Raw genomic sequence first — 13,975 nt, 5'->3', positions numbered from 1 at the left:
AAGCTTGTCATCAGCTAAGGCAGTTACTTATCAGCATGACTGTCAATAAAGAATTGAAAAAAGGAAGGTTGTCGTTTAGTATGCGCCTCGAAAGTGAATGACTTTGCTCAAACATTCCTCAATGAAACTTTCAACCATTCTCTTACCAAATCAAGAATGAAAATCAGGGGTCACGGTGCAAATTTTGGTTCTAGAGAAACCCATTACCTAACATTTACTGCTCAAACATTCCTCAATGAAACTTTCAACCATTCTCTTACCAAATCAAGAATGAAAATCAGGGGTCACGGTGCAAATTTTGGTTCTAGAGAAACCCATTACCTACCATTTACTGATATATGAAATTCAAAATGGTCGGCATCTACGTGTTAACTCAATGAGAACAAATAAAATTTTCCATTTTAAAAAAAACTAAGAGTGATAAAATTTTTTCTCAATCCACTGAAGAGCTTTAGAAAGGAGCCTCGTCAAGTGGTAGACCAGAAAAATATTGGAAAAGTTTAAGATTCCGAATATCTGTACCATTGGTGCATTTTTTGTAGAAAATAAGACAATTCCAATGTCAGTGTTTGAAGTATAATGACACTGTTTGCCGCATCATTTGAATGCACTTATCTTGGAATGCACTTATTCATTACATACATGGAATACGTTGTATTGCCAAAAATAGTGATTATTCCGTACAAAAGGTACATAGAATTCCTGGTTCATGTTGCTATCACTATACCAGACGATGTTGTTGCATGAGGGGGTTACTGGCTGATTATATGTTGACAAGTGAGAGCGCCCCCAGATGACTGTTCAAGGCTATATCCGGGGCTTTTTTCTGAAGCTGCTAATCAATCTTCGCCATTTTGGTCACCTGATACGTCGTCCGTCAGTGTACTACTGCGGCTGTATAATTCAACGACAGGCTTACAATACAATATATATCAACAAGAGTCGCCCGCGGTGGAAGTGTGTAGGATACTGTCAGGTCCAGGTGAGGCAATACATTCACACCCGGAAGAGTTACGTAAGCGCCGTGTGATCACCATCTTCGTCGTTGGCCCTTGCCAACATTCACGTTCGTTACTCTGGCGTTTGAACGCTGGCAGCAGACAGTTCTGCCGTGACAGTGAAATCAGTGGTCGGTCCTATTGCGCGGATCGTCTGTCAAGCTTGTGGACTGCCACCGGTACCGATACTTTGCCACTGGGAAATATTGCGTGTTGCACTACAACTGGTCGGCTTCTGTATATTCAATATTTACAACTTCAAAAGGAACTTCTATTCAGGACAGAGCTCAGAAGTTTGTTGGGAATCCGGCCGGAAGTTGTGTAAGGTCATTTCGGTGCTGAGTGGGAAGTTGTTAAACTACACGAATTAAAGCCACCCGTTTGGATTGCTCCCGTACTGGAAGGTTAGGTACTACTGTAACAGTTTATGCTATCTGTCACTCCATCCAGACTACTAGTTAATTGGCCGTAAGAGACCAAATTTCAAAGGCCATAAATCGTAAAGTGTGTGCCTGATAGCTGGTCCGCCGTACGACGTTGCACCGTCCATTCCATAGGCGCGCTCGGGTCAGGAATATTCGATTTTGCCTGAAATTGAGGACGTGCAGGTATTTCCATCTGCGTACATGTTCCCGATCCAGACATCTGTCTGTAGACTGAAGTCCGGCGAGGTCGCAGCAACATTTTCTCGGCCGGAGGCGTCCCGGTAATTTTCAAATGAGGATAACTTGTCATCGAGGGAGTGTCGGATTTCACACGCTGCAACTCACTGTTTACTATATAATTATTGACAAAGCGGAAAGTACACATAGCCTGGCACGCGTTTATGTTTGAATCCCACCCTGCCATTACTTTTTGCGGCAATCAGCTCAGTATGACAGCTTCGTCACTCCATGAAATCGCCCGCTTCACCGGTTCCAAGAAAATCTCCCCGGCCGCCAACTCACGGGAGGCCGTCCTCAGGACAACTATGTGACATTGACAAGTACCTGTGAAACCATTGTCATTCGATTATCTGCAGAGATTGGAGTGTAAGATTTTTGAACCTAGTCTTAGAGGAAACCTGTACCTCTGTATCAAACAGTTTGACAGAATTTGACCTTATCAAAGGGCCCCCAGGGCCTTAACTCACAATGAGTGAACTCTGAAGGACCTAAAAAAATCGCAGTGCCTGAAACACTGAATAACTCTAAATAGGAAAGGAATGTCTGAAATTATGAAAAAGTTCATAATGTCATTAGCAGCGTATCCGGATAGACAGTTTATCATCCTTCTTCAAAAGCGTCCAGAGGAACGCACGCCACAGGTAAGCTCTTCATTGTCATTTTCACCTATGTCTCAAACAGCATATAAATTTTATATTCAGGGGTGGAGACCTTTCCAACGGTGGATACGGTTTGCTTGGCACGGAACATCAAGAGTGTGCCCAGCAAGCTTGTGTCCACCCAAGCAAAGTTTGTTGATTGCTCAGCAGGGTCACAGTCGTCCTCCCCCAGTGCATACACTTATGCTCTATGCATTGCAAGCATTAAGTATTCATAGAGCGTTCCATGAAAGGATTTTATTATGTGTCAATAAATCATGGAACACCTGATAGAGAGATACACACAATACTTGCATTATTAGCATACAGTTTCAGAAAATTCAAAATTCATATCTTTGTGTGTGCACTGATTTTGTGGACGTAAAGATTACTGATGTCAAGAGTCTAAAAACTCTTTGACCCTACCAGTATTCATATCAACATAACATTTCACACAACATGTTACACGAGTAACACAGAATTTAGAAGAAAAGCTGTGCATTGCGTGGAGAAATGCATGATCCCAACATGAGAACAGAAGATGTGCAGCATCCACTGGAATAAATTTCAGACAATAAGACCTCCAGAGTATAAAAAGTATCACAGAGTCCAATTCCGTGAATTGGGTTCACCTCTGTGACCAGTGACCTATCAATAGAACTTTGTTCATACATGGTAACGGTGGTTCATGTATGGTACTCACTGATGTTGAAAAGTTCCATACACCGTCACAGTGTCACTCTAGGTCCAGTATATTTTCAGGGCTGCTAAGGGACAGTGGATTATTAAATCCGTCTCATAAAATCAACATATATTTTATTTGGCAGCAGAAGTTTAGCTTTATTTCCACTGTTTTTAACAGTTTTATTATGAAATTATGCATTGTCTTCAGTCATTGTTCGTATTTTGTGTTAATTTTACTGGTAAGTATTTTGTCGCCCGATAACATGAGCAGTTTAAGAGCTGTTGAAATCATAATTTTGCTGTTGGAATTAAGCTCTTCCAAACTGCCCTTTAGGGAGGGAGTGTGGGGGGGGTTTAGGTCAAATGAAGTGAGTTTCACTTGCCATTGGTACATGTATGTTTTAAATATCAGTGGTCCCTATGATGATTGTGCAGTTCAATGCACTGTGTACATGACTGGTCATCATCATTGACTGCTGGTAACATGTACCAAGCAGCCAGACTCTTTGCCATCTAAGCTGCTCAAATCATGCATGGAGCAGTTCATAATAGTGCTGATCACAAATGACATCATTTTTCTCTCATTAATATGCAAAAATAAATGTTTGTCAGCATTTTCTGCAAGAACAACTAAAATAAAACCTGCTAGTGTTACAATGGATACTAAAAGTTACACTCATTCATATGAACTTATGGCTCAGACTGCCAGTTGCAATAACAAACTTTTGTCCGAATTTCAGGCAGTGATGTCCAATGTTGCCCGCGTGTGAGCTGAAATCGCAATCAGCGCTATTACTTCATAAACCACAGCTGCATTTTGCAGTGCCACTGTCACCCCTACTCTGTGCTTGGCTCTGCAATTCATGCATGCCATTCAGATCTTAGCTGAGGTACATGTAAATCCCCCTACAGTCCAAATAAATCTATGCAGCTATTGACTCACTCTCATTTAATTATAGCTGTCACCGCTAGTCTTTACATAACTCAAATTAGGCAAATGCATAGCTATTTTCTGTAAAATCTTATGGTATATTAACTAGCACACAAAAGCTTGATCTTTAAATACTACAAAGGTGTCACTTACATTTGGTCATGTATGCTTTAGAAGTTCAAGTATGAAAAAAAAAGTGAAAAAAAATTATATATTTAAAAATGAGAAAGATAAGTATTCAGTTCTAACAACGTCAAATTGGGTAAACTATACTGTTATCCAGAAACCATATTGGTGATATTTATTCTCAGAGATTGACATAATCTGTGCTCTTCAACAAATTGTACCAATTACCCACCATTAAAATCTAATATGCTGAGGGAGTTATTGTGAGTTCAGGTGTGTCAATCATATCTCGCTCTCAGAAAGCGACATTCTTTGGCAGCAGCAAGGTCATTGGAGAGAGCCCGTGTTTCTTTCTCAAAAAAATATTGTCAACGAAAATGATTCGTAGGTTGACAAATTTGCAAAATTGGATTTTGACATCTGGAGAGCAAAGTTCCATTTTGCTAACTCAATGTGTAGATGTTATTTTGGGTTGTCAGTTTTCTAGACGAATTTTTCATCAGAAGAGATTAAATACTTGTATACAATAGTAAGCAGTATTTTCTCAGTTAATCCATCCTTGAATCGTGTCATTTATTGCAGTATAGTTGTTTTATTAGAAAGGCAGCAACTATTTTGGTATTTTTAGGGTATGCACACCGTGATCCAAAAACATGTTTTCAAGGTTATAAAAAATAATGAGATAGTGGAACCAGGAGTTGAGCACATGTTCATGTTTAAACCTGTATGTGAATCGATCATTGTTCAAAAGAGAAATGACACATATTTGCATCATTATGCATACATAATATACTAAGGTTTTACTATCAGTCAAGAATAGTAACTTATTGCGAACTTTCAAACATCTCCCTACAGAGCATCAAAATGTTGAGGAGGAGACTTCATGTTTTCCTAAGTAAAAGGTCTTCCAAGTTGATTAAAAAGTAGAAAGAAATTCTCAACTGATGTACTGCTATCCTTTCAATTAATTGTGACTCATGGCTTGTTTTGAGTACGTAGGAATATATGGAATACGTAAGAGCCTGTTTGTATATAAAATTTCTTCCTTATTCTTGTTGTTTTCTCTAAAATTGCCGATGAAACCTAATGTGTAATCACCTAATTATAAAGCTCTTAAACTTAATTGAAAGCAATTAAAAAGGCTACATAAATTGCTGACGTAATTAATGTGGTGAAGTAAATATGAATAAATTGAAATATCGAAGGGAAAATGTTGGAATTTGATGCAGTGCAAGTTATTCAAATTTCTACTGGATTACGTCATTTTGCTTCGAGCAAATCCTGTTGTTTTCAGATAGTTCGTCTGACCAAGGTGAAAGAGACGTCAGGAGAAATGATCACGCAAACAAACAGCCCCTCCACAAACAAGCAAGGAAATCTTAATACATGTACATGTAGCTTATGCCTTTACTTTGACAGTCACCGATATTCACTTCAAGGAGAGGATTGCAAAGGGCTTCTGAAGGTGGCCCCTCTTCTCTCACTAATTTAAAATTCTTTGATAGAGTTCGCAAATGTCAAATATGTTTTCCAGTGTGCACACTATATAGCCATGTATCACTTTGTATGTACGAACCGTGAGAACAAAAACACTTCGGTTTAATATTGAGATGAAAACAGAGAGGTGCTGGACCTCAGACATAAAATGAATGAAAAATTCAGTCTGTTCAGGACAGGGTGACCAAAAACGTAGACTTATCTGTTGCTGTGAATTTACAGTAAATTTCAGAGACTTCATGGAGTGTACGTTTCTCTATTCACTATCTGCAACTATTAATCCTACTGTTCAAACAGGATCCGGCACTTCCCTGATAACCTCTGCTCCCTTCTCTATTCCACGGAATCGAACTTTATCGCATCATTATCAGAGTTTTTCAGATCATGCATGATTTTTTTACATGAATATTTCATTCTCGATTGAGATTAGGATTTATGGGGTACCCTGTGGAGTTTCCATGCTGATAAGCAAATTCATAACACCAGTAGGGATTCAGCGATATTTTGAAATTATTGACAGAATCGTCAAAATACATGTATCATTTATTTGAATATTTGGCGAGCCGTTAAATATTGTTTTCTGTTAGTTCAGAATCAAAGAAACTGTGACAATTCAACGTCTAATTTAGTAATTTTGTCTACAAATAAAGAAATCCAGTGTAGAAAAATTTGCAATGTTATTAACATGTGCAATTATGATAATTCATAATGTGGATCAAGAATGAAAAGGACAATATTCTTTACATTCTTTCGTAACGGTATATAAAATTCTTTCGTACAATGTAGGTCTGATTTGCTCAAAAGGAGCAAAATGACTGCATGTTGTCATCGAGCAAAGCGATAGTATTGTTGTAATTGGAACATGTCGTCCATTTCATGCATGACAGAGCTCTCAATTGGTGATTCATACACATGCTATACACGCCTGCCCTTGAACCTGTACCGCTTAGTGTTTCTGAATTTGTACAAAGTACAAAAGCCTGCTAATGTAATTGTTATTCTACAAGTTAAACCACTCAGGTGACAGATTCTACTTCAACTCCAATGACAGGCAGAACTGTACCATTGAAAAATCTGCTCTTGCAGAAATCTTGTTTATTGAAAACCCCAAGGAAACATTGTGTGGCCTTAATTTACTTTTGTTTAAAATCACAGCTTGATGTCATCATGTGACCTTTGACCTTTGAACTGCCTGCAACTTTTAAATGACATCCTGCCAACTCTTGGAATCTGACATGTTTGTATTACGTTTGATGAATACATATGCAGTAATGTACTGAATGAATTTCAAAACTTATTGAAGATGATATTTTATCACAGACAAGTACGTATCTGAATTCAGGGAATACAAAATGAGTAGACGTGCAGGAAGTACTGAAGACATAAGTGAATTTGTAAAGTTTTAACAATACTGCTAAAGAGGTTTTGATTGTAATAATATTATTTTATGTGTCAGTTGGACAAGACACAAAATCGTGGATTGATATGGTTAGTAGCATGCACGCACACGCAACACGCCCACCATGTGCTCCCTATAATTCTGAAGTCTAATGGGAGCTTTGATAAAAAGCCGCTATCCAAAGCCACAGAGCGTTGACAGTTATGTGACAATTTGATCTTGTTATTGAGGGACTCAAATGTCAAAGGTCAAGCTAGTCAGCTTCTTGTGTATGTGTCTGACTACTTCTCCAGATTTTCATGAAATGAAAGACTGGTCTGACCTGCTACTGGTTTTCACTTCCCAGTGATTTCATGTGATGCTGGAATTTGTCTCCGCGAATTTAGAGGCCTTTAAATAGCACACAGTACTCAGTTTATACCTCACCACATAAAATGCCTATAGACTACTGTATATAACATTCCCATCTTGTAAAACACATACACAATACACCACATCATATGTAACCAAACCATGTTGAAGATCCATTTCATTGTACAATAGGGTGAATAAGTTGAACTCTAATACTGGAAAATCTTCGAAGATGTTAAAAAGCTACTGATTTGTGAATTGACAGAGCTCAGAATATTTCTTAAGGAATTCACATTCTATCATTGACACGTTCACAAGAGAATATGCTGTGAGAAGTATTTTCTTCCGCTGCTGTGCCCATTGTGGAATTTTCCATGCAAGCTGCTCCAGAGAGCAAGAGAGAAATGTTGCCTTTCTCGTTCGAATCGGAATTCAATGACTTTTTTATTGTGTTTTTCCAGAAGGAAATGAACGGTTTCCATGGCAACGGGCCCTTGATTCAATTCTGCCATTAGCTTGGAAATTAGGGAAAGCGTTGCGGGACTGCGTCAGGAAATGAAGCCAAGCAGTAACTCACTCCAAGATCAATAATGCCGGAACATGCGATTGAAATAAGTAAACACGGAATGACTCGTGTACACCTAAACTGTGCACGTAGCCAATGGCCACCGGCCTACAGTTGCACAAACTATGTTTTGACATTTAGAAATCACGGTGGCAAGCACTTACATCACAGATACTGTGGATGAAACCGCACAAAGCCTGAATTCTTTCAGACACAGGCAGAAACCATTGTTTTTACCACAATCAGTTCAATTACCCGATGAACAATTGTCCCCCAGACAAAGATTTCTAAAACAAAAACAGATCCATAGCATGATATCTCTGATGCTTTTGGCTATTGTTATACAAGTGTCAAGGCTGTGCATCAGTGCACACAAAGCTGAACCTGACAAAAGAATCAGCAGAGGAACAAAAGGTCTCTTGAATTCGTTATTTATGTCTTTTGTTTACATCTAGGTCCTGATTACTATGTTATAGCTTACTCCACTTGTTGTCATCAGTGGCTGTAGTTTGACCTGTCTCAGTGTCACATAAAAAATATCCTGAAAAATGTTCAGTGAAAATTATTTCATTTAAAAGTGTTCAACATGGTGTACTGATAGCTTTAATGCAATGATGCATTGTGTTTGCAATGACAGATTGGGGATTTATACATCACTCTTCAGAAGGCTACAGTTCGCAGTTGTCTGGTTTATTGAAACTTTGCCAATTTTTGATGAACTATAAACTTGTGCTCCCAAGTGCTGTGTCTCCAACAAACATTTGATTTAATGTCTAATGATCTATGCTTTACCATCAATTGTCTGAATATACATATTCCGTTTTAAAATATCAAAATTTGCATGAATTATAATCAGCTATCTGCAACTTGAATTTTCAATATTTTCTGGCATCTCAATGGAAGAAACTGTATACTTAAAGGTAGTAGGCAGCTCAAAAGTGAAAAACATAAATTAGCTCAAATTTACCTTGATGAATCTTTCAAGCATGCTCTTGCAAAATCATGAATAAAATTTTTGGGTCACCTTGCGAAATTTGGTACAAGAGAAACAAATTTCCCAACATTTTAGTTCGGATATTTGAAATTCAAAATGGCCACCATCCCCATGTTAATAACTCTATAGAGCAAATGAAATTTCTCAAATTCTAAAAACTAAGGCTGTGAAAATTTTTCTTACTCTTAAGAGCTTTAAAATGAGTCCCTACAAGTTGTAAATCAGAAAAGAATTGTAAAATTATGAGTCTGAATATCTGTCCTATAGGTGCGTTTTGCCTCTGAAACTAAAAATGTGATTAAATTTGTAAAAGAGGATGAATGGAACATTTGAAAATGAGATCTCCTACACAAATTGTCTGCATTAACTCCATACATGTAATGTATTGCAACTCTGAGGCGTTAGGGCGCATATTCATCATGGAAGGCGTGACTCAAAATCTTGCCCTCGTTAACACATGTAAACACTGACATGCTGTTTCAAAACAAATGAAAGTCAGCGTTCATCTTTACAGAAAACAAGGGTAACCCTTGTTTTTCTTTCAATTGATTGGCCCCTGGCTAAAATGCATAATTGATGTATTTGTATCAATTCTTCATTCAAGGATCAGGAAATTAATGTCCACTTTGTTATTTTTCATACCATTCCTTTTCTGACGCATTAAAGTTGCGCTTGGCAATTTGTCTCCTTGAAAATTGACAAAATATGACTTTGAAAAATGGCTGTTCAATCCAGCACCAAAGTAAATCACTGCAATGGCAACGCTGTCCACCCACCTGTTTCAGCTGTAGGCGCTATCACAATATCAAAACACAAGCGCAATTGATTTATGCAGATTTATGAAAGCAATATCAGTTTCATTCGTCTGTCCATTGAAATCCTTTTATACACATGCACAGTTGTTATTTTCTTGAAAAGTATACTTCATATGATACAGACTTGAGACATTCAATCTAAGATGGTAATTTATTCCAACACATCAACGTTTTACTGCAGCAAAACTCTGCTCAGAAGCAATAAATTTACTTTTTAGTACGACGATGGAATAATATTGACACTGGCTGATGGAAACACCTTCTGTATAAGGTATTGCAATCTCCTATTTTAAATGAATTATTTATACCGTGTTGGTGTAAGGTGGCAGATATCAAAGAAAAACACACGCATACACTAGGCATCAGCACTGACAAGAATGACACCGTGTATATATTGTACCGTGTGTTTGTCTATCATGTCCAATTCAATTCTGATTCAAAAATTGAAACGGTTATTGTCAATAGGCTATATGTAACTACGGGAATATTTTTCCTGCATGTTTTGCCAACTGCAGTACTCTGTGGTTTCATTGACGTGCATGTTTAAAGGATTGGCAAGATTTGAAATGGCAGGAAATGAAAATGGTGTAATATCGTGTGAGTGTTCAATAACAGAAAAACATTTGATATGTTCATCGGATGTTTTGCTGTTGCGCCTAATTCAAATGAGTGGCATTTGGTAACATTGTTCTCATTAAACAGTTCACTTCATTTTCACCCTAGCATTTTAGAGCATCCAGTCAACCTCAAAGAGAACCTGCCAAAGTTTGTGGCACACCACTTTAGTTGAGTGGGCTAACTCTTTGGAAGGTCATCATCAGAAAAATGTTGATATCCTTAAAAATATATTTGAGTATAGACTGCATGTTCAGCCAACAAAATGCTGTATTTGCATATAACCTTTGAACTTACAAATTTGAATGCATAATGATTATACTGAAACCGGTACCTCAACTGGGGTTACCTTCAACTTGTCAGAAGATTATAACTGATAGCAGAGTTTATCCATTTCGGAATAAATTCATACATTAGTAAAAGGAAGAAATGATTTGAGCGAATGGACCATCACTGATGAGACTGCTTTAGCCCCTCCCTCTTTGACTACACCCCCCCCCCCCACTCCCACCCTAACACACACACACAATCCCTTTCTTCTCAGTTTAGCAAAGGAATCAGGCAATGGATAATCGTTGATTTTCTGTCTAACAGTGTGTGACAAGTTACACATGTGTTAAACTCATCAATTATGATAATATGAGGGAAATCAAGTCAAAGATGATTGCCAGTACAGTATGTGGTCATTTTAATGGATTAATTTTCTTCAGTCGGCAACCAACAGAAAACATGCTAACGCAGATCTACAAACTGTAATGTGATTGGCCGACGTCTGCTCTTCAGATGCACATCATCCTATCATATGTCTTGACAAAACTGCTGAATCGATGCATTCACTGCATCTTAACATCTCTTCCCCTGTCCAACAGAATGATACTTTGGCACAGAAATCAGTGCGTATCATATTCCATCCCCGCTCCCATTCTTCTAAAGTAAAAAGAAATGGCAGGAATTCACATTAAACCGCAAACTTTGGTCAGAATTTATGAGAAAGCGAGCAGGTGCAGTACTCCAATAAAGAGTGAAAGTGCACAGAAATAAATGACGGTTTTTTGCAAAGGTCAGTAAACCCTTACAATGAGTACAAATAAACCGTTAAGCTTGCTCTATTGGTCCAGCTTTACTTTCCGTCCACTTAATGTTTTTACACTAGCACTTTAAAGTATCTGCCGGCCATGAGAGAAGTCTATGGTAGCCAGCTCACTCAACAATTCCTGTTGTAAAAATATTGCTTTTTTCTGAAGACTCCAGCCACTTGACACCAACCTCATTTTTTTTCAAGTGCACTCAAATATTTAGGCTGAACGGTTGCTTAGTTTACTGCTGTATTGAGACCAGAATGGAAAATATTTAGACGCATTGTGTTACTCAATTCTTAGGATGGAGACACTTTGGTGAACAGTTTAGCTGCAGATGGAAGCATTTGATAAAATCCATGCTTTCTTCTGGTAGATGTACACATGTAGTCTTTTCTGCTGATGAGGTCTCACAAATATATGACAAAGATTCAGAATAAAGCCATTGTGAATAAATAGTAAGTTTAGTTTTGACATTTCAGAAGTAAACATCATTAGTCCAACTCTAGATGGACATGGAACAGGTGATTTATCAAGTCAGATGGAACTAGTGATAGATTTTTGTTAAAGAGGCACTCCCACTTGGTAACATTTTTAAAACATATTTTTTTAATGCCAACGGTCGATATTTGACGTGGCGACTGCGCGCGGATCGCGAGATATCGATAAAAACGTGTCATTTCCCGAACGTATTTTTCACATCCCGAAATTTTACGATCGTTTCTGATTTTGACCCGAAATCCCCCGAAGGTTTGTTGTTGTGCTGATTGACGATATTCTAGGGAGTCCATAATAAGTTCGAGCGACGCAATTAATTTACTTCCCACTGCAAAGACTTTATATTCAGCATTATGCCATTACCTCAGGTAAGTTTTGAAAAAACTTCTTCTTAGTTTTTGTCGTTTTTATTGTTCTAAATCAGTTGTACTATATTTTTAACCATACCACATAAACATCAGTTTTTACGTGTCAAATATTAGCCGCCTCTGATGACTACATTTTGTCGTCTGCCACACAGTACGCTGCGTGCGTGGTATGCATACCACTTGGCGGCTGCTATGTATCAACTGCACGTAACTGTGCTAGTCACCTATGCGAATTCTGGTAGAATCAAACTTTGTTTTCCGTTTTTCTCAGAGTCAGTAAGACTCGGCTTTCCCCGGGGAGCATGACCGATCACCGACGCGAGTGGTACTGTGGCGTACAGCAGCGTTATAAAGCGCAGACTTGTACTCCATAGCTTAGTTGACAATGGCCCCAGTGCCGAACGTTCGATGTTCGGAAGCTGAATTTAGGTGGGCCACCGGAATTCAAACTTTTACTTTTTTGAGGACATGTTTTTATCGATATCTCGTGATCCGCGCGCAGTCGCCACGTGAAATATTGACCGTTGGCATTAAAAAATTTGCTTTAAAAATGTTACCAAGTGGGAGTGCCACTTTAACCTGCAGATCATTGACAATTGAGCAAACTGTCAACTGCTCAGTTTGGTCTGGTAGTTGTTAGCTTGACTGCCCCAAGAGACAGGGATTTAAGTAGGATTCACTGTACATACCTATTTACATGTATTTTAAAACCTTTGAAGCTGTTTGGATGATGGGGACATTTTTCATTTGACTTTTATGTCATATTTCAGAAAGAATTATTAGATGCATTTTTAGATATGCAGTCGAAATACATTTATAGTTATTTTAGATCATTTGAATTAAATTTCTACAACGGTGAGAGATGTCATTGACCCAGCCGTTTCCTATTTTCACAAGCCAATCAGTGTCTATTTTTAAATTTCCACAAGTAGACACATCCTTTGACATGAAAGCTAAAGTCTGTATATGATGACATTGACATGTTTAAATGCAGTTGTACATGGAAAGGGCAAGTGAGGTCGAAATTGGTTGCCAATCACGTGACATACATTATGCAATATTTCTCTCTACCTGCCAAGTTCATATTTCCCGATCAGGTCAAGTTGGTTAAAACTAGTGAAGCACAATGTGTCCCATTTGGTGCATTTTAACAAAAAAATTGACCATTTGAAGGCCCCTGAAATCATAGATACCGTAAACATGATTCTTATGGACTAACACTGGTGGAACAGACCGAGCCAAATGGGTTGAAATACATCTGGTTTTGGCTCAATAACACTTTTCACCAAGTTTGCTGATGGGAAAGTGATACCGTCTGGCAGGAAAAGGGAAAGTGAAGCAATTTCAGATAACCTTCAGATGAGGTAAAACAACGCTTGCTGTAATTGGTCTATAGGCTTTTCATTGAGCAGTGTCAGCCTACAGTTACTTTGTTACATGTTGATTAGTGAGCGATTGGACACCGAGAAAGCCATGTGATTGGGTCCCGTCTGCCCTTTGGAGTCCAATGATAGACGCGAATCACCATTCATTGGCATTTTTTTTCTCAGTAACTAATTACTGCACAGGTAATAGTTGTGTATCATTGTATTAGGGACCAAATTTCAATGTACATGTAATCATCCAATCATATGGAGGATAATATTCTGCTTTTGCTTTGTCAAATCAGACAGAGAGATACACATTGTTTTTATTGGCAGCAAATGCCATCATACTGGGCTAGTCTATTTTATATTGACTGGAACTGTCTGAAGA

At 38.2% G+C, this 13,975-nt stretch overlaps 1 protein-coding gene across 1 annotated transcript in view; it reads left to right on the top strand.

The window, feature by feature from the left end:
• The first annotated feature begins 850 nt into the window (after positions 1 to 850).
• LOC139122561 (rap guanine nucleotide exchange factor 6-like) overlaps positions 851 to 13,975 on the top strand; it is a 130,083-nt gene continuing 116,958 nt past the window's right edge. Inside the window, exon 1 of the mRNA XM_070688103.1 lies at positions 851 to 2,304. Within this exon, the coding sequence (XP_070544204.1) occupies positions 2,203 to 2,304 (102 nt within the window). The 5' untranslated portion in view covers positions 851 to 2,202. The remainder of the gene's footprint in view (positions 2,305 to 13,975) is intronic.

Source organism: Ptychodera flava, chromosome 22, assembly GCF_041260155.1.
Source record: "Ptychodera flava strain L36383 chromosome 22, AS_Pfla_20210202, whole genome shotgun sequence".
Lineage (NCBI taxonomy): Eukaryota > Metazoa > Hemichordata > Enteropneusta > Ptychoderidae > Ptychodera > Ptychodera flava.
The sequence above is the reverse complement of the archived record's forward strand: the minus strand, read 5'-3'. Positions and strand labels throughout refer to the sequence as shown.